Source organism: Copidosoma floridanum, unplaced genomic scaffold, assembly GCF_036245765.1.
Source record: "Copidosoma floridanum isolate Cflo_tuat_1 unplaced genomic scaffold, Cflo_Japanese_pri ptg000019l, whole genome shotgun sequence".
NCBI classification, from domain to species: domain Eukaryota; kingdom Metazoa; phylum Arthropoda; class Insecta; order Hymenoptera; family Encyrtidae; genus Copidosoma; species Copidosoma floridanum.
This window is the reverse complement of record NW_028321896.1, coordinates 19,029,255-19,051,392: the sequence shown is the minus strand read 5'-3', so window position 1 is coordinate 19,051,392 and position 22,138 is coordinate 19,029,255. Positions and strand designations below refer to the sequence as shown.

The following is a 22,138-nucleotide window of genomic DNA, read 5'->3' as shown; positions in this document are numbered from 1 at the left end:
TAATCAAAGCCAATTTCGCCTTTGCAGTGCCATGTGTGATTGATAGGGATGTGTATGTTACCGTGAATTATATAGTAAACTTGGATGCTGTTTTTGCGATTTTACATCAAACATACCGTTGATCGAGCTTTATGGGGAACGAGACAAAATAATCAAGTTTTTTTACTGCAACAATGTGGATAAGAAAAACCATTGAGAATTTCATGCGCGTATACGTGACGTGTCTTTTAAATTTCCGTGATTTATGAGGTTTTGAAAACTTACACCGAGTATAATTAGTATGATTAATATTATTTACGCTTCGTGTTAATAGTTTAAGTATTTTTCATACCATCGCATTTCCTTTTAGATAAATTGATACAACGAAATAATTTAAATTAGCATTGAAATATTCATGCAATTTTTTTAGCACGTGAACAGGTACAGAAAAAAACAAAATTAAATTAAAAGTGTAGAAAAACTGCAACACTATAGGCAATAGGAAAAAAAAAAAAAAAAAGGCAGCGACGAAATATAAAAATGATCGTTAAAGTCGAGATAAGGGAAAAAAGTTGTAAAAATAAAAATAAATGAGACTCATGGAGATAAAAGCTATCGACAAAAAAAAAAAAAAAAAAAAAAAAAAAAAAATTAGAGATTGCGTACCGTAACTGTAAGAGAGAAACCGTTAGAAATCGCAAACACGATTGCGACGTGAAAATATAAACTTGCAACATGTACAGTTCAGGTAAAAAATTCTTTTCTCGAGCTTCAGTCTAACAATTAGGAAATACGAGGATAAACCCTCAAAATCGTTACTTGGACATTTTCAAGTGCATACCCCACCGATGGTTATAATACGAATCTGATATTAAAGATTATCAATCCCCAGATTTAAAAAACGGCTCAAACCCACAGTCCACTCTTATATTATATTCCGAGCAAATCCATTACGTAATTAACAATGTGATCGAGATAAAAAAAAAAAAAAAAAAAATTACCCCGAGTCAACCCTGCAGGCTTGCACAATTCGGACAACGAGCCACGAGCGAGATTGAGATTTATGAATACCGCACATGCATGGAGGAACGAGTTTCATTGAGAAAGAGAGAATAAAAGCTTATGTTGCACAACGAGTGTGAAACACAATGTACTTATACCACGTGAGAAGGCGCGCCTGAACGGCGGGGGATCGCGGGCAGAGTCGGTCCGAATCGCGTAGTAGACGATGTAGTCGCGCCACTTTTTCTCCAAGATCTGGACGTTCCTCGGCTCGTAATCGACGTGGGTCCACTCGAAATCCACCGGACCCCCGCACTCCTGGCCCTCCGAATATTCCGGCATCGTGCACTATGGACTATATTATACGCGCTCCTGCCACCGTGCACCGACTGACGTGTACGACTAATATCGGAGGCACAGCCCGCTGTAATTTCTTATCGCCGTCGAAAGGGCCTATTGTATTTCGATGATGTTGCACTACTCTCTTCTCACACGTGTACACACACGCGGCAATGGTCTGCACCTTTTTCGACACTTTGACTTTTATCGGCCCTCCACGTAAATCGCACACACGCACTCGCTAAATCTCTCTTACATTCGCACAATGGAAAAAGAAAAAATCGCTCGGAATTCATCCGTAGCCACAGATAGGCGCGTTTGTCTCCAATGTCAACTCGATGTGGGTTACTAGATGTTTGTATCCACTTTTACGAGGCGCGCGATCGACGGTGTTTTGAAATTATGTGTACACTTGTCACCACGTATAGTTCACGGGGCACGAGTTACAATGTGCAGCCATCCGGGCTTGACCGAGCACTAAACCCCGACTCGTTCAAAGAGTCACCTCGACGTCCAAGGTATAAGTATACGCGAAAGTGACATTGACAGACGCGTATATACGTATAACCTAAACCCGAGTTGTTTTAGTTTATAACAATAACAAGTTGCACCGCGGGCCGAACGTTTACCCGTTAACTAATGCAGCGACAGTGATGACACTGGACGCTCAATGAAGTATAATGGTGAAGAGAGCAACAACGGTCAAGTGTAAGGTGTGCGACTCTCCGTACGTTAGGTGTATTATGATATCCACCGGTTGGCTCGTAAAAACATATATACATATATGTACGCGCGCACACTTTGACACGCCACTGATGTAGAACCGTAGGTGTTATCTAAATCACCTGCTTCCAAGTAGAAAAAAAGATAATGGCTTTGCGCTTTTTTTTTTTTTAATCTATGTTACACATCGATATATACATAATATATATATATATTGTTATCGGTCCCGAAAATCGATTAGCCATTTGAGTCATTTTAGCTGTAGTCAAAGGAAAGAGCCCCGCCTGGGCCAGACGACAAAACAATTAATAAGAAAATCAATTCACGATAATTGAAAATTATAAGTACAATGACAGGAAGACGAGAATAGTAATGATGTGTCGCGCTAAGCCGAGCACGTGCGTCGAATTGACATTCGCGATCGTATGTGATTTTTATATAGTTTCTTAGTTTTAGATCAACCAAATGCGTTTACAGTAGTTGCCATGGCAACATCGTAGAAATTGGCACTTCATCTTTTTATGAACCGTCAAACTGTTCAGAGTTTACTAATTGAATTTGACCGTGGGCTTGAATATGGCTGTGACGAACCGAGATAATAGTACGCGCGTCTTAACAATACGATCGACAAAGAGATATATTTATATATATATGTACAGTAAATGAAAGTAAGTACTTATTATTGCAGGAGCGGTATGGTCAGTATATGCGACGTTGCGTAGGTATATATATATATACGTATTGTACGGTCATCGAGCCGATAACCCGTATATCCATAGGTAATTGGCGTATAATCACTTATACAGCGATTTTCTCTCTTATCGCGAGAGTTTGATAAAACGTGTTGCATATGCCGGCAACGCATCGATATTATATACGAGGAGCGCGTCATTTCTATACATACAACTATATTGTTTACATGCACGTGTTGCGACAGTGTCGTTATATGGGCGCAGAAAGCACGGACGGGGTCATTTCAGATGCATACAATATATATATATATATTACAAGTGTTGCCTGATGCACGTGTGCGTCTGGAACATAATATAATGAGGCACATAAACGTATTGTTTTCTATTACGCGAAGCGAGACATTGTATTGTGTGCGCGTATACCTACTTACATTGTGCGAGTGTTTGTGCGAAAAAAGTGCGGCGGTTCAAACTTTGCGAGTCCTTTGTGCCTTGGAGTTGGTGCGTTGGACTTGCAGTACAAAGTGTCGGAAATTAAAATCAATGTAGCAAAGTTAGACATAAATGTACGTGCTTTAAATGTCATTTTTGGTATTAATTTGTACAATGGGTGCGGATAATTAAATATTATCTACTCCTCGAGATAAAACCAATAAAATATTGCTTTATCGTGAACTTACTCATCATCGGTACTAGCAATGATTCGGTGAAATCTTGATGTTTAAACTTGTTAAACATTGAGATTAGTTCTTTACACCAGTGATACAACATATAACATATCCAAAGGCTTTATCATAATTAGTTAAAAAACAAAAATAATACCATGCGTTTATGTAACAATAGTTAGTAAACACACGTACACGCGCGTTTACGTCAATAAGATTTTCCTTAAATATTTGTTGAAGCTCCTTTGATGCTTGTTTTCAAAGCATTCGTGTTCCTCATAATAATATAATCTACATAACTTCAACAACGCTCGACTGGCTGATTTTACCACGGCACACCCAACTCGAAAAGCAAATTTGTTTTGGCGAGCGTAACGTAAGAAATGTACATATAGAGAATCACTTTGGAGTGTAAAAACTCTATTAATACTACGTAATAATACAGGCAACATACCTGAAAGTTAACCAAATATATTTGACTGCCAAACGGATCATCCTTACAACTGCTGAGAAACTCCGGGCTCATAGGCGTGTCTATTAAAAAGTTTGGATTTTACTACAATAGAATCATATTTTTCGTTTTTCTTCAGAACAAGCTTTTCGTGCCATGTGCATTTAATAGCTCACAACTTTAGTTCAGATACGCGTCGTCTCAAAGCTATTGCTCAAAGTTTGTATACTGCGCCATCCAACGAAATAAATACTGTATCATTATTATTATTTTTTTTTTTTATCGTTTCATCAAAAAGAGTATCGAAATTGAACGTATCGATAAATCCCGCGCAGAGCAATATTTTGCTCTGATATTTCAAGCAGAGTTTAATATAAAAAAAAAAAAAAAAAATTGTGAAGCAAAAACTAATAAGGAAACGTCAATAAACTCGCGTCTAGGGAATGGGAGAGTAAAACACAATAAAGTTATCGAGCAAAGGTAGAAACAGTATTAGTAAAAGGGAGATAAAATTTGAACCATACCAGCTGAACCATAATACAAAAGGGTGAGAAACAGAGGATTACAAAATTAATCTTTGCTTTCTCATGTTAAATAGGTATACGTGGCAAAAGGTGTATCGTTTTGAATAAAACAACAATAAAATCTTTTTTTTTAATATTTTCAGCCCAACATCAAGATATTGAACTTGGTACATATTTTTTGAGGGAAAGGAACAATGTCGTGCAGGAAAACATTTTAATTACTAAAACTTCCTCCCTGACGTTTGACGATCGAATCTGTGACGTTCCGTACACTCTTTCAAGTAACACGTAAGTGTAGACTGTGAACGTATATTAAAAAAAAAAAAAAAAAAAAAAAAAGAAATTTCCAAGTATGTCGTGCAATTTTGTCGAATAATCATTTTATGTAACCTAATTACGAGTATATACACGAGGGAGTTGAAAATCATCTAATTGCGACTGTATTGTATCATCTTGAAAAACGAAATTTCACGTTGGTGTTGATTAAACATTATATCTCTCCGAAGGGAGAAATACAATTTAATTACTACGGTCGCTGACAAAGAGGGGGGTGGGGGGAGACAGCTAAAAAATTGGTGAGGCAGCTTTGTCCTCGCTGCACCCGCGTTCTTGATAAAACTCCGTAATCATCATCCCTCTCGCGTCAACATATAGGTATAGGAGGGAAAAAAAAAAAGAAAAAATCTCGTTCCTCCCCATAGAAATATGACTTGCCAGAGTCGGGTGTGTGCAATACAAATGTATAGAATCGGTGCAGGGTGCACATTATTACATATATACATTGTACACCCAACAGTTGATTCGCGCGCATTTCCAATGCACGATTTATAATCACGGAGAGGAAAAGAGAGAGTCGCTGATTGATTGTTGGATCATCGAAAAACGATCGCCCCCAGCGCTGGCGTCACGACCCATCTATTGCCCGGCAAAAGCACACCCTTCCTCCCTTTCTCTCTTTTTCCTGCCCGTGCGCACGTGAATCTAATCAATATCGTGCGAATCTGGGTTATCGAAATGCCAAGAGTTTCCTCGGATGAAAGTGTTTTGCGTGGTAGCCTGTACCGAGAGATGGACAAGGTCACCGGGCCCATGCACGCGGGGCACGGGTCTGTAGAACAACACTTGAATTTTCGGTAGACAGGTGCGCGGAGAAAACCACCTCGGAGGTATTTCATCACCCGCGCCAGTTTTAAATTTGAGATTATGGGCAGTGACGATTTTACTATAACGACGCGTGATTGATGAGTTAATCGCTTCGGAGTCACTTCTAAAAGTGGAAAAGAGAAAAACCATCGCCGTTTCACGATAACAATATCATTGTGTTTGTTTTTGCCCTGTATATGTTACTGGATATTGGTGGACTTTTTTTTTTCTATCGTGAAAAAATACCTCGGGGAATCGGTGCGTATACATTGGCTCGAATAACACGTGAAAGAGAATAATATTAATTTTCAAACCTGTAATTTACGGGCCGATTTTCAAATAATGTAAAATCAAACTCCCGAGAGTATAATAAAGTTCCCATGCGTACCAAAAGTAATGTAATGAAATAGAGTGAAAATACTCGCGATAACATTTAATCCGAAAGTAAACTTTGGTCGTGAAATCGCGAGTTTTCGCATTAGTCTCTTTCTCGTGCAAACGTTAATTTTACTGAAGCCCAATCACCCCCAAGGGTGTTTTCAGACACACGCGCACCACACACAGAAGGAACAAAATAACAGCGGAGCTAAAAAAAAAAAAAAAGAGCCCCTTCAGTTCACCTCTGATATAAAACCCATCACATTGTGTCGCCAAGCGTCCGTTGTCGTACACATATCCGTACACGTGACGATGAGGCATCAGGAGGTAAGGCGCCAACCACGTTCCTCTTGGGAAATATATAAATACGCATCAGTAGGAAATTCTTGTATTTGTTTTCTCTTGCATTTTCGAGGATCCCCCCTCCGCCGGTCCCTTGAAACGCGAGCTTTAATTACTGATGGTAAATGCCGCTGTCGCCTATCTCTCGACTCTGGTGTATATACCCGAGTTTGCACATCAAGAGAAATGGCAGTGAGGCTTCTTTACTCCTGTTTACCATTGGTACGTAAATATGAGTATGTATGTTGTTGAAAAAAAAAAAAGTACACGTGTATTTGGGTCGTTCGGCGTTCAATACTTTCGTGCGCTTCAATATCCAGCAAAACAAAAACGACGAGTTTTCACGAATATTTAACATTCGCGCGAAAAATAAACAACTCCACGAGCACTAGAGCGTGTATTTTCCCAGCTCAACTTGGACGATATACATAATAGCCCGTTTTTGTACACATTATTTTTTCGAGGACCACTTTGCGCTACACACGTGCAGGTGTAAAAATATATATATATTTATATTTTAGGAGCCAAAAAAGAAAATGACCAGCCCGAGCTTTATACGTAAAATATTACCATTTACGATTCGAATGAAATTCAGAGTCCAATAGGCAACACGCAAAGAGTCGGTGGTGGTGACAACGCCGACGACGATAACCAAGTTTATACATCAAAGGACGGACCGAATCAAGAAGCCGCGGTACGAATGCGCGCCCATAAGTAAGTATATATACATATATTCCTACGTATACACACTGGTAATCAAATATTTTATGCGCTCCAGTTAGAGTAAGTAAGTCAATGCGATGCAATTAAAGTGAAACTCGTCGTCTTGTACATACATACACACACGCGTGTGGCACACATATGGACGCGAAAAACGATAAAAGACCTTGGGTGTACACGTACACTGTACTGGCGTTGAAGATCGGGACATACCTGCGATGGGCACATGGATTGAATGGCATGTGTCGTAGTACGGTCGGTCTCAATTTTTATCTCTTCGCGTGGTTTTTTTTTTTTTTTTTTTTATTTATCTTTCTACATACCGGTGTACCTTATACACTTTTTTTTTATACCGAGTACATATATTGCACAAGACATTCAACAAAGTACGTGAGATAAGGAACATTTGGGTTACGGTTCACGAAAATTTCGAGATTTCATACGGCTTTCACGTCCTATAAACAATATCACAATATGAAAACTACATCCGTACAAGTCCGGATTTAATGAGAATTGATTTTCAGTGCACATACAATGTATCTATACCTGCAAGGCTTGCATGTCTTTTAAAATTCATGGATACCCTCATCACGTGTCGATGCGAGTCTATAATATGCTCTGCTGTGATTCCGAATGAGCCATTGATTCTCTTTTTTGCTTCCACATGGGCATAACGAGGGTAACGAAAGTACGTGGTACATTGAAATTAGTAAAAAATAAATTACAGCTACGTACGATATTACCGAGACTACATCGACTGTTTGACCTTACGCGCGTTGTGGGGGGGTATTGTAAACACCAATTTTTTTTTTTTTAGCACTGACCTCTGGAGAGTTTTTCGATGGACTCGAAGCGGCCCTCGACCTTGTTGCGCAGCAAATCCAAGTCGAAAGGCGTCGTCAAGCCGTGATCCACACTGCGGCTCTTACTCCTAGAAGAGATAAAACAAAAAAACTCCGTTAAATTATTTTCTTGTCGTTTTCAATTGTACAAATTTTACCGAAAAACGAAATTTGTGCTACAACATTTGAAATGTTGTTTCTGCATAGATCTGATGTATACAGATTATGTGGGGGTATACGTACGAAACTTTGTAATTATTCGAGTACACCCGAGCTTGTAACGCATTTACTGTCGCATCATAACTTTTGTATTGTATTAAAAAAGTTTTGATATTGGTAATCTCGTCGTGATGACGTGTACGGCAAATGCAGCTATGAAACTACGAATAAAATACATCAATGTTAATGCGAAAATACAACAACAACAATGCAGTAATACGGGATGCGCCATGCAAGAAATAAAAAAAAAAAAAAAAAAAAAAAAACTTTCGTGGCATGAGTTTAAATCAAATATAAATCAGCGTGCGAGCGTTCAAAACACAAAATGCATACATCAAGACAAATAACGTGAATAATGATGAAATAAATTTTAATACTTGTAAGACTCTGCAAAAACATTTCGCGGGTGTTGTGCTATTTTCTGGTTTACAAACCTGAAGTAAGAGTTGGTGGTGAGATTCTCCGTGGATCTGGTGTGCGTCACGTCTTGGGACATCCGCCGAGACCTATGTTTCAACAATACAAAACCAAACAGAACAAAAAGTGAGAACATGCGAACTAGGGCGCGTACGTGCCAAGGAGCTTAAAAATAACATTTAAATTATAACTAAACTATAAGATTTTCAACGTCAATTAAATAAACGATTCAAGCTTTAAAATTAATAAACATGTCAAAGCAGGGGGATGCAGATTACTTAGTCTACGGCTAACAAAAAACAATAACTGTACAAGATGCAAGTGATGGTATGTGTACACTTATGTTGGGTTTATAGAAAAAAAAAATTGTATTTCAAGTTTTAATGGTATTCAATTGATCACAAGCAAAATTTGCATCGTCTGGATTGGTATTTTAAAAGTACTACGTACTACACGACTGAGAGAAACGAGAAATAAAAATAATTGTCTTAAAACTATACATTGACGGTTTTTTGTCGCAATATGAACAATTGTATTGTTGTTAACAAAAGTTAAACAAATTAAAAAATGTATATTTTAACCAGTGCAAAAAACCAAGTTTTAACGAATAAAACGAAATTTAAATGTTCGAAGGCAACGGCGCGTTAATGTATATTTGGCACGTAGGCGTACGCCACGCACGTGTGGGCCCGTAGCGAAACGAGAGCACGTCAAGCGCACGAGTGCGCGCGACTTTTTTCCCGTTTACCTATTTAATTTTTTTTTTTTACCTCCTTTAACGTGTACACTGACAGTCGGAGTAACGCGAACTAACGTAATTCGGGGCGGGCAAAAAAATGAGCTCGAAAGCAATTTTGAATACGCAACGTTGGAAAAAAAAATCTCTGGGGACTGACACGTGAAAAAAAAAAAAAAAAAGATTAGTTGACTGAACGATTAAAAAAGAAAAAAAAAAACCTTTATCTGGTGGGGAAAAAAAAGTACGACAAACTTCAACCGAGATTTTTTTTTTCGGCCCAGTGCCAGAGGCTCGAATCCTATTTGGGTACACATCGATCCTATTACTTCCAGAGCGGTATATAAATTACAGGATTGACGAACGAAATCAATTAGCGAGGCCTGGAAGTGACGCATCCGGTTCACGATAGTAAGTGTATAAAACGCAACTTTGGTTTTGCGGGAAAAAAAAAAAGAAAGAAAAAAAAAAAAGAAAAATTCGATCGCGCGAGTGAAATTAATTTGCATCTGAATACACTGATGAATAATCAGCGAATGCGCGTGTTTTCAATATAATCGATGTGTGAAATGAATTTCGATAATTGGCGGCGGATGCGTGCACGCGAGTTAATTTTCACTAACGAAATGCACAAATGCGTGTACGCGCGGAATTATTTGATTCGACCTGCAAAATGTGCGTGTCTCCGCATACATCACGTCGAAACTACCTCTCTCTCTTTGCACGAATTTTACGTAACAGACTAATGTATGCTGAACGTGCGTGGTCATGTAGATGTCTTCGAAAAATCACGTGATTGAGGAAACAAAAAAAATTTTTTTTGCAGCTCAGTCCCTAACTTTTGCTTGAGCTGAATTTATTTATCACGACACACATATAGCCCACAAGAGTATAAATAATTACAACATCCGTCTGTTTTGAGAAAATAATGGTTATCCCCTTTCACTTAAAAGTCAGTTGAGAAGCACATGAGAATATTCATTAAAAAAATATCAGGTGAAAGCTCAAACAATAAACTTTAATTTGATCAGATGGTTCGACTTTATCGTAAACTGAGCCACAGCAAACATACTTTTTATTTTTGTGCAACTATTGTATATTTTTATTCTTTCGTACATGATGGAAATAAGAGGTCAAACCAAACAAGGTAAATCTTTTTCAAGTTTAGATTATATATACATATGTCACGCAAAAGCCTCAACTTCGAGGTATCCTCTAGCTTTTTTCGTAGATCAAAACACATACACGTACCCATGTACTACATAGCACAGCTGGAGTCGATTTGCTGTAACTGCGTCACTGTTCGTATAACTCGGCCATCATCATCATTTCACGCGTACACCTAATAAAGGTACAGCGCAACGAAAATATACACACGTGATAGATAAACGCGGGGGAAAAAAGATGAGAAGCTATACACGCAATATCGGCTTCAGTGGTGCGAAATCATTCGAACTGATTGCCCTGAGTGGTCGTATACGCGCGGTATTACGTGTACAATATGTGTAGGGGGGGGCTGTAGTTTGATCTAAGCGGGTCACGAGGCATTTTGACTGACGCACGTGGGCGTGAATTTTCGGCTCGAGCGGCTTCGGGGACGGGCGTGTACGTTGTACAGAGTACCCGCTTCCCTCAAATTTAAACCGAGGCGCTAATGGGCGGCTCTCGAAGTAGGGGATATTTTTTTTTTCTTCATTTTTTCGGCTCGGGAAATCTGCACCTACGCAGGAGTTTACTATTTTTTAAATTAAATTTATACATGTATATTATACACGCGCACACGTGCGGCAGAGGCAGTGGAATTTGCATACTTTAATTGTATCGGTAATGGGGATCTATTCAACTTGTCTGCAACGCGTTACACTACATAATTATATAGGTGTGCGATTATACACAGTCCCCACATCCACTTATATACTTTGAAAAAAAAAAAAAGTAAAAAAAAACTGTTCATCAAATTTTTTATCGAAACACATCGACGCATACTTAATACACACAATTTCCAAGCGATTACATTGTGTTCGGGTTTGGCGTAAGAGTAAAATTTATTCACAACACGGAAAGTTTTGATAATGACCATTTTAGGACAGCACCCTCTATTAAAAACTTTATACATATTTTGAAACGCATGGACACTGACTGCAGAGAGAACAAAGCGAGGCTTCAGCGAAGGTACGTATAATGTATAGGTATATACAAGTGTAAATCCACAAACAGCAAAAGCGCAACCTGCAGAATGGCCCACGCGTGTTCATAATTTATTAACGCAAGCAGTGTCGCATCCGCGGTTTTTTTTTTCTCTCGCAAATACATATGTCACATGCATGTACATATACTCAGGTACTACACGTATATTATATAGTATATACACAGAGGCATGCTTGCGCACGACATTAAGCTCCTCTTATAAGTACACCTTCACGTGGCAGGCAAGTAATGCCATGTTCCCTTTGTTTTTCTGGCTCTTGTGCACACTCGGGTGAAAAATTATAACTCGAGCAAGCTCGGTCGACCCTCTGCACTTCGCGCCGCTTTGCTCGCCTCGGCGTGCACTTTAACGTCCATACGTATATATAGGTGCGGTGTACGCACCCACGCGCATGTAATATATAATATATCTTGAGCAGCGCTGTTTTCTCCCTTCGTTTTTTTTTCCAGGTTTTCTCTCGAGGGACCCGCGTATATACGTGCAGTGCGCGCGTTTGTCACGACGCGAATGTTTTATTAAGCTTGAGCTTTTTTCGTACCCCCTTCCGCCTCCCTTTTTTTTTTCGACTAAAAGTATACCTTTGTTGTTGAGAAAGTGCTGGAGGAGAAGAAAGAGGGAAAGAAATATGTTGGTGCTCGACTCGGAAAATTGCCCTCCGCGAGGGAGCACTTTCGAAAGTGCTCGATTTGACTCTCCTTTTTCATTTTTCAGGTGGATAAGTGTAAACTACTCATAGTGTAAATTCACATCTACAATCCAAAGCTGCAGCCGAATGTTTATGCGAGTGCATACGACACCGTTATCGAGGAAAAAAAAAAAAAAACGGTGTATACAGGATGAATAGATCAAACGGCAAAGAATAAAGCATCGGTGCAGGCACACGGGCGAGCAGGTGCTGTTGCGGAAGTACAGGCGCGCGTGTCACTGCCGTACCTCAAAAATTAGTCGAGAAGAGAAAGGCGAGTATCGTATGTATGTTTTTTGAAATACCCGAATGTTTGGAACAATAGTATTTTAAGAAAACCCCTTCGGTGAAAAAAAAAGTGCTTATCTTTGAAGGTATAGATAAGAGAGACAAAGTTTAGTATGGTCTGGACAGTCGAGTCAACGAGTTGGTTGTCGCCAACACGTTGGTCCATGACGTGTCGATCGCTCGACGAACCCAAACTGCTCTAGAAAAACACGCCGCAGGAGATAAAGAGAAAGAAAAAAAACCATCCTCCCGGCATCTGACGTATCGAGTCGCAAAAACCGTGCGAACGACAGGAGCAAAGAGACGCACACTTCGACCGAAGAATCTCCGGAGTACATAATATGTAAGAGACTCGAGTTGTATGTATGTATGTAAATGGCAATCAAATGGCGCATTCGTATGCTCGGACACGGACCAAACGAGTGTATATATATATACGTTTAGCGAATCTAACGCGACCCGGAGGAAACATAAGCGGAGGGGGCGGAGGTACGTATATGTGCCAATATGGGCATCGGGAGGCGGGGTCGGCAGTCATCATCTTCCCAGAAGTGATTTCGGGTCACGAGAGAGAAGAGAGCGACCATTTGGACATCGATTTCCTATGGACATCTACGGATGCGCTAATCGACGTCCGCTCGACCCGTGATTTTCTCCACCCCCACACCCAAGAGCCGGACTGTACGGGAGTAATCGTAACGATACGTCACGTCCAATACTCTCGTGATTTTCGAGTGCCATTCCCTGATATCGGGACCTTTTTTTCACCTTTTTGTTTGTACCATTGCACAACTCGACGCACACGTACATAGAAATCTCGAGAATTCGCATGATTGCAATTCGACACGTAAGTGCGCACAAAAATTGTTTCCTCGATGCTAATGTGGTGGTTTTTTTTTTTTTTTTCTCGTCCGACCACGTTTTTTGTTAACATTTGATCGACTGTCCCGAGTCGAGTATAGGTATATAAAATTCAATGCGCGTATAGACCGCGGATGTTTTTCACGCGCCTCTGTTTTGAATAATTTATGCAGGTATTTGACACACGATAGCGAAACAAAAAAAAGTGGGTGAGTGGGGTTTCTTGGTGAAGGACTAAGAGGTGGTAGGAGAGTTCAAGGCTCCTTTGGCGAAAAACAAAGTGAAAATAGTAATAAAGGAGGAGGAGCAGTGTCCCGGGATGACAATGGGACACGCTAATATTCGTTAATTGAGTTCTCGCTGCCGGCGACTAGATATAATTATCATTCCTCTACCACTTTTTTTTTGCGCCATCACGCCCACGTCTCTCTCCCCCTCTCTTGGGTTACTATACTCATCATAATATCAGTATCGTTTCGTACAATGTCTTTTTTTTTTTTTTTTTTTTTTGCGTGTATATAATTATGTAATGCCGATAATGATAAAACGTCAAATTTAATATTTACCACCGCCAACGTGGGCTCGTCATGTACGCAAACTCATTAATATCGAAGTGTGTGTGAGTGAATATATATATGCAGTACGGGTGTAACACATTGCGCCTGCTCGCCTCGGTGAGTTACAGCGACGATAATCATTAGAAATTATCATCAGATGGAAATTCAGCTACGATAAAACACAAACGCACCTGCAGGCGAGCTCGTTGTTTTGCGCGGCATTAACATTTGTAAATCTACTGTACCTGTGCGTTAGATGAAATAGTGTATACGCGCGGGAAGGCAGCCCCTTAAAACTGACCCAAAAAAAAAAATCGTAAGATATCTCCTCCTCTCGGCAATTGACGTATATTATGTATAAGCGTGGCAAAAAACACGATCGCTCGGTGGCCTTATCAGTTTCCGTACTGAGAAAAAATCCAAAAGTCTCGCTCGCTCCGCAAGTCCAACGAACCTGCGCCTCCAAATGTACACGTGTATCGGGGTATGATATAAGTAAAATCCTTGGCGGGCTGGTGAAATCTATTTTCTTCGTACATTAAAATGGGTTACACGTATTTTTTTTTTTTTTCCGCGTGAATTACACTTCTTCGCTGTCCAAACTAAAAAGCGTTTGTTCGTCGTGATTGCACAGTCATCGTCCGCAATTGATGTACGAGACTCTGGTTTTCTTTTTTTTTTTCCGATCAACCGGAGGAGGGGAAAAAAAAGATTTCGCGCTTCTGCGATCGACAAACGTCTGTGTACCTATGTATACCTCGTGGCTCTTCGAACCGCGTTATTATGGCATACCCGTGTGTTTTTATCGCTATTATTGTCCCTCGATATCCGGTTGGAGATAAGTTCCCCTCCCACGAGGTTTCGTATTGAAAATTCCGTATAAACCTCCTCGCCGAGAAACGTATCCCAGTCCGAGGACGTAAAAAAAAAAAAAAAAGGGTGGTGCCTCGCGTCGAAGGTAAAAATCATCTCCGGTGGTACAGGGGCGATCCGTAAAAATCCGAGGGAGGTTACGCCGCGTATTGGTCCCATCGATCTCCCACGCGAGCCGGGAAGGAAGAGAAAAAAAAAAAGAAGGACGAGAGAGAGACAAAAGCAAGGGAAAAAGATCAAGTAGCAGCATCGGGTAGGCTGAAAGTGACAAACGCCGACCCTGAGGTATCGGCTAAGAGAGAGCCTTGAATGTCGCGAGGGAGTATATAAGTAGGGTACACGGCGAAGGCCTCGGACCTGCTTTCTCCCCCAACTTTACACGCTATACGTACACACACGTGCCTATATATATATACTTTGTCTTGCACCTGCCCACGTTTAAAGCTCTCTCGGACGGAAAGTGTGTGCAAGTGTCGCGCGCTAGATTTCCTCCTCGAGAGGCTGTATCACAAGTAGATATAGGGATGCTCTCGAGTGCTTGCTTTTTCGGCTCCTCGCCGTCTCTCGCTTTCGCGTGTACATACATACGCCCGTTTAATCCTGCCATTGTTGTACACCCTCGAGAGGTGCGCCAAGGCTGCGCGATTACAAATTCCTTCTAATTTTAAATACCTGCGTGAGATTCAAACCTTTTTTTGTTTTTTTTAAACATAATCACAAAATTATGCTCATACCAACCCCCCGACTTTTTTTTTTCTGTTTAACCTATCGTTGACTTTATTGTTCTCATTTCAGTGAGAGTAGAAGATTCGCCGTGGACTGATCCAAGACCCATCCACGAGTCGGCTGTTGAATCAAACTCTCAATTTTTTTTAATTTACATTTTTTTCTACTTTCACTCGAAAAAAAATGGAGCGAAAATATACGTCCCAGCTCGCGTTTTATGGGTGAACGTAAAACCGGAATCTCAATTGGGACCGGAGGGGTGTGGGCGATACACACAGGAAGCAAGGATCAGACGCGCACGGCCTCGGGATGGGGGGGCCTCGACCTCGCTCGAAAACGAGTGGTCGACCCGACGGGCATGTGGGCTTTGTATACCAGCCCGAGTGTGTATCCACATACTTTTTTTTTTTTTTTTAATGTGCTATACGTGGATTTAGATGATTATCTGCTCTGCGAATTCGAACGAAGGCAATTCAGTGGAGAGGATAAAAAACACAGACAGTCGTCGGTGGGTGTGATCGGACGTCGATTTGTAAGCGGGATGTGATCGGAAAGTATATAAATTTCTAAATTATCATTTTTGCCGAGCGATTTTGCGGGCTATAGGCGCGTCTGGAATTGTTATGTCAGATTTTTCCTCACGGCGTTTAAAAAATGTGGTTTTTTTCCGTTTGAAAAAGAAGAAAGATTCTACGGATAGGTATGTATTGTTATTTTTTTATAACTTGTAATGGAGAAAATGAACTTGAATTGATTGGAAAAACTTGACGCGTCGTAAAGCTGATTAGTCACGATTATGGCGGTGATTTATGTCGCAGAGGGAAAATGGCACAATGCCAATTTGATTACTCATACCTTTGTGCAACAAAAATACATATATGTATGTATAAAAAAAAAAAAAAATCTTCCTTTAGATTTTTAAGTCACAAAATCACCTAAAATGATGCGATGACACTTGACGAACGTGAGTTATACACATTTAAAAAAATCCAAGGGAATACGTAACTCGTGCGTGGTCCTGTACGTACAGCGAGTACCTACAGCGCGAATCTTTGTGTGATTTTTCAATTATGCACGGGGGGAGGGGGGGCGTACAAACCTGAATCAACAAGCAGAGCGGAACCCGTTGATTTTGGGACGTACTCGTTGCTAAATTTAACCCGACGCCCACCACCACCTCCTCCTTCTTTATGCTGCCTGATTTGCATTGCAAAAGACGACGACGCTGCTCCCGAGACATGGGATTTCCAATTTGATTTCTCTGTTATTTGAGCCAACGGCTTTAATCGATAACCATGAGTATCATGCATATTTATTACAAAAAGTGAGATCTTGATGCCAAATCCGAAACGTGGCATAAAAATTAAATTCTTTCGTCTCGATGAAATCAGATCAACACGAAAAGAAAAAAATGTCCACCAACAACAATCTATAGTAATGGGCTCTGGGATAATCTATCGATCTTCACCCTCCGAAAACTCGTGACTAAACAAGAGCTCATTCATGTCAATCAAATGTTGTGACTGGAAAATCGTCGCATTACTCAATCGTTACTTAATATAGATTTGCCACTCCGTGTTACAGTACATAAATTTAGTTCACATCAAAATAATATAAATTTTTTTTTTTTTCTAATAGTTTTTTTTTTTTTTTAATTACTACTAGTATTACGACTTACTGGCCTTAAAATAGTTAACTCAGGTGAATAAGAGTTTTAAAATGTCATAAGAAAACCTGTATATATATGTACGGAAAAGCTTAACGATGTGCTCGGAAAAAACAAAATTTTAGTAAATTAAATTACAATTTGATTAAAAATTTTGTTTTTCCCTCTTTTCCTGCACTGATAATTGGTAGTAGGGGTTATTAGTGTTGTTATTTTCCACGAGCTACTGTATTGTATATATAGAAAAAAAAAAAATTGTTTGTCCAGCTCTTCGTTGCAATGCTATCTTATTATTACGATTACGATGGAAGCAAAACATTGTTGAGTATTTCTTTTTTTTTGCATCAATGAAATTATCGACTTCCATTGTATTTCAAAACGGCGATACAGTAAAAAACAAAAGTGCATCGGCAAAAGCGCTCCAACATTGACACGTTGAATCATTAATTCGTCACCGTATACAAGTTTCATCTGAAACAACGAACGATGCTCACGAGCCGAAATATACTTTTTTAACGACCGGCTCTTTTGACAGCAGCTACAACTGTGAAAACACAATTAGCGTCAACGACGCTGTTTTTTCACGTATTATATACGGCCACTTATCTAAGTTTCCCCCCTACCCCCCTCAAAATAAGCTCGAAGCGCAAATGATGTATCTATTTCCACACGACACGGTCAATGCGTTATTTTTCAAGTGAAACGTCGAGTTCTTCAAATATCGATGATTCATGAGTAATCAGTCACCGGCGATAAACCTCTCGCTAAAATAGACGTTACACTGTAAACACGACGATTCAACGATAAAGAGGAAAAAACAGATCTTTAATTACGAGAATAACGTAATTTATTGTCGCTTATGATTATTTATGCACAAAACACTGATATCGTTACTTTTTTTTTTTTTTTTTCAATACAATACGGATCAGTAACGACGATAGGCATTTTAAAAATAAAAACCATTCGATATTTTATCTATCGTTTTATTAAATGATTATACCGAAGTAAAAAATATTTTTCCGAAACAATTGACACAAGGAGAGAACCGTTGAAATGAAAAATATTTCAAAGACACGCCATGCGAATGTGTTACTGGATATTTTATCTCCTGTAGCTCTCGTGTCATACATGCATTTTCTTCCGTCAACTATCATTTAATAGAATGGAATATCATTTATTCAGGATACGGATTCGCGATTCTTCATAACCAAAGCTGTATACGTTCCCTTATAATAGGCGAATATAATGAACATTTTTTTTTTATGCTAATAAAAAACTATAATTAGAGAAAACCAAAAAATATGTAACAAAGTATGAATCATAGATACCACAGAACAGCAGATTAAATCGGTTGAGCAGGTAAAATAATGGTAAATAAATAAGTAACGTTACTGATGTAAAATAATTTGGATAATGTGCTCTTTTCGGGATAATTTAACAGTATAACGAAAAAGACTACCAGTTTCCCGCTTCAAAGTTATCTTTCCTCCTCTCTACTCTTTTCTCGCGTATAGGAAAAAAAAAGCATTTTAGCATATTAAAGTTCCGGGGGATGCAGCGGCGATACCTATTCCGCATGCGCGCAGTTAAGCTCGCGTTTTAAAGAGATTGGTGTAATTGCATCACAGCGATTGGACGGCCCGGCCAGCGTGAGTCGTTTATGCAAATCGCGCGCGTTAAATTATGGCGCATTTGAAAATTGAACATCTCCCCCCCCACCCTCGCCCCACGCATACCCTTTACGGTCTCGGTCGCGGTTCGGGGGTTAAATTCGATTACCTTTTTTTTTTCAACACTGCGAGTCACCCGTTTTCACGCTCACGTGGCTATGCTTCTGTTTGCAGAAAATGGAGTGTTCTGGCGAAAAGTTTCCGGTGTACCTCTCACCGTCCAACTGTCTTTTGCGTCATCTGTACGTGGTTCTTTAATATTAGTCGCCATAGGTATGGAAAAAAGAATTTTTAAATCAGCAAATATCAGGTTACTCCAGTGATTGATCCATGGTTATTTTATCAAAATTCATGAAAATCTAGCAAACGTATAAAATAATACAAAGCATGATAAATATATGGTTTTGACAAGGTGCCGTGGTCGAAGACGCTATAGCTCGGGGAGATGCGTGCAAATACCGACAGGTGAGAGTAACTTTGCTCATTGGAGAAAATTCAACATTTATCGTTGATCATTGAATAGTTTTTTTTCCCCTCCCGTTTAACCTACTGAGAATTTTAATCTCATTTTCGTGCTCATATATATGTAACGAGAGATCACAACCATCTTCAATCAAGTATTGGAAGTAGATGATAAAAAAAAAAATTCCTTACGTTACACTTTGTTCGGAAAGCCCGGGAGGGACCAACAACACCAGAGGAGAGAGAGAAAAAAAAAAAGGTCAGAGTCACGCACGTGAACCGCGTCGCCGCCATGCTTATACATGTAAAAAATGGTTGCGACACGCGCTCACTTCGAGTTCGACGGACCGATTCGTGTACCGATTAGTATACTCCGTTCTCTTTTTCACGCACGTGCCGCTTCGGCATCTCGCGTATACACAAGTCGCCGCGTTCGCCAAATCGGGGGGAAGCGCTGCCGGAGGACCGGCATTGAATTTGGAGCGTAAAATTGATCGGGAATCAAATTACAGGCAAGAAAAATAGTCGTAGATCCACACGGGCGAGTCACAATGACGGTGATCATTGAACCGATTGCCGTAAAGCGATGACGCGCGCGGAGGTGGAAACGCCGAGCGGAAAAAACACTTGAGCTTAATCAACTTATTACTCGCGCCTACCGTCCTCGCTATACGAAAAATGTGTGTTACCTTTACACATACATCTATTGATCCACGTACAAGCGCCCCGAGAGTTCGGAAAGTTTGCCTTTTTTTTCCATCCGCCGAACACGGGTGTATCCCTAATTAATTGCCCTTTGGGTGCTTTCTTTCCTCTCCCTTTTTTTCTTATTTTCTTCTTCTTCTTCTTCTTCTTCTCTTTCCCGGCACGTGAGTCGATCTGGACTAATTAACGGAAACGTCGGGGCGCGTCTTTTCTTATTTCTTTTCGATCGCTCGTTCGAGTGTAAGTATATACACGTAAAGTCTCTCTTGGGAAATTTGCCGATGTAGTGCTTGTATATATACGGTACGTCAGTCTCTCGGCGACTGTTTTCGTTATCCTCTTCGATCCGAGACAAACAAGTTAATTGTTGTGCTGATCGATGCACTGGATGTATAAGAATAATGTTGGAAGCATTTGTATTTATGCGCCCGACTCTGACGCGCGTGAAGACGAGTACAACGTGTGTGTGTGTGTGTGTGCGTATACTTAAGGCAGTTTCGCACTGTTACGGATTCCCTCTCCGTTTGCATAACAAGCCTCCGGTCTTTGTTGATTTTTTTTTTTTCATTAGGTAATGAAACTTTTTCTGCCGCGTTTTTGTAAATTTAATTTAATTTTATCGGGCAGGTATTGAGAAAGAGAGTCCCGTTGAACTGCGTTTAATTATCGTCATTAAAAACCAAGTGAGTAAGGAAGAGACGCACACACGAAGGAGCGCAGCATCTCGTGCTCTCTAGCTCGGGAGACGTTACGTAAAGTCCGTCGTGCCGCTTTTCTCGCGCTCCGCGTTTGTTTGCACACATTTGTACGTTTTATATACGAATGTACTGAAACACTACATCACAGTACCAACTATGTATATTGTATGTACTACAGCAACAGGCGCTCTCTGTAATGTCGATTTGGTCGATATTCAGCGAGGGACGATTTCGTGAAACATTTTTTTTTTTTTTTTTTCTAGTTTTCCACCGCATCCCTACTTAATGGTATACAATGGCCCTTTTATCGTCCGAAAATACCCATTTCTTACGCCTAGCGCTTGAAAACGCAAAAGATCTCCTTTACCCGTGACCACCCATCACCGGTGGTATATCATTTGGAGCCCTGCCAATCGCAAGTATTCGTATAGTCTATTTGCGTGCTCTTGAGCGTGACAATTAGCGCGGCACGAAAATAAAAATTGGCCATAGGTGTACAACTCAACGCGCACGCGAACTTAATAGGTATACGTCGATCGATCGAGCAAAAAATTGAAGAAGCTGAACACCACACATGATGCGCCTCTTCGTACAAGTTGGTACGCCCGATATACCTATATGGGGACGTAACAGCGAGGCCGCGATGAAAGTGATGTAACGCGCATCTGTATAGCTGCAGGGGCCCAGCCTCATTCAACGATATACCATTACATCGGTTGCGTGGCTTTTATTATTCTTCTCTGTGTTGTGTGACGAAGATGCGGCACACCTGTTTTTCACGACTATGTGCCATACTATATAATATGATGTTTGGCGTATTAAACGCGCGCACGTGCGCCGTTTACGAATTATCCATTACACATTGCGAATTCATAAGAACAAAATGAGAGATGCGAAGAATACTCGTTGTGTGTGTCGGACGACCCGCCATCGGTACGTACGAGTATACGTATTTTGTGGAGTGTAAGAAATATAGCACGTGTTTAAAAAAAAAAAATTTGTTTTTTTTTGTTTCTATTGCTTACGTGACACACGTTACAAAAGAGCAACAGATGGTTATTGTAATCGACGAGTAACGGGAATTTACGCGGAGCAAATGGTAAAAAAAAAAAAAAAAAAAAAGCAATTGCTTGTCCACGAAATTACAGCAATTGACCCCAATGTATTTGTCCTGATAATATATTCTTTGCGGTGCCCATCAACGTCAGAGGAGAATCGTACGAAAGTTTCGAGAGCATATCGTTGACTTCGGAGGAGGGATATGATAATCAGAGCACACGCGTACACAATGGGATGAGCCCGTGATACAGTTGGAACCGACTTGTTAGTAGATGCGGGCGAAACTGATCAGACTTACAGGATGTAAAAGGGTTTTTTGTGAAACAAAATAAAACACCGGCAACAAAAACGGCAAACATGCATGTAAATTAAGAGAAAATTAAGCTACTCGCGGAAAAGCTATTGGGAAAGATTGAGCGGTATAAGACAACACTGTAAATTAACAGCTACCCTGTAAAGATCCCGCAGACTGTGTTTTTTTAAAAAAAAAAAAAAAAAAAAAAAAAG

At 40.1% G+C, this 22,138-nt stretch overlaps 1 protein-coding gene across 11 annotated transcripts in view; it reads right to left on the bottom strand.

Annotated features, from left to right (window-relative positions):
- Nucleotides 1-22,138, bottom strand: part of mtd (TLD domain-containing protein mustard) — a 141,439-nt gene that overhangs the window by 45,208 nt on the left and 74,093 nt on the right. For 7 of the 11 annotated variants that reach the window (XM_089593468.1, XM_014361720.3, XM_089593464.1 and 4 more), the window contains 2 exons: nt 8,454-8,525; nt 7,783-7,889 (listed from right to left, as the gene is read on the bottom strand). The exons of 1 other annotated variant lie outside the window; for it this stretch is intronic. In XM_089593468.1, coding sequence (XP_089449594.1) covers nt 7,783-7,889; nt 8,454-8,525 — 179 coding nt within the window. Of the gene's footprint in view, nt 1-1,139; nt 1,838-7,782; nt 7,890-8,453; nt 8,526-22,138 lie in introns of those variants that run through there. 3 more of the 11 variants (XM_089593470.1, XM_089593462.1, XM_089593469.1) reach the window with 2 other exon arrangements.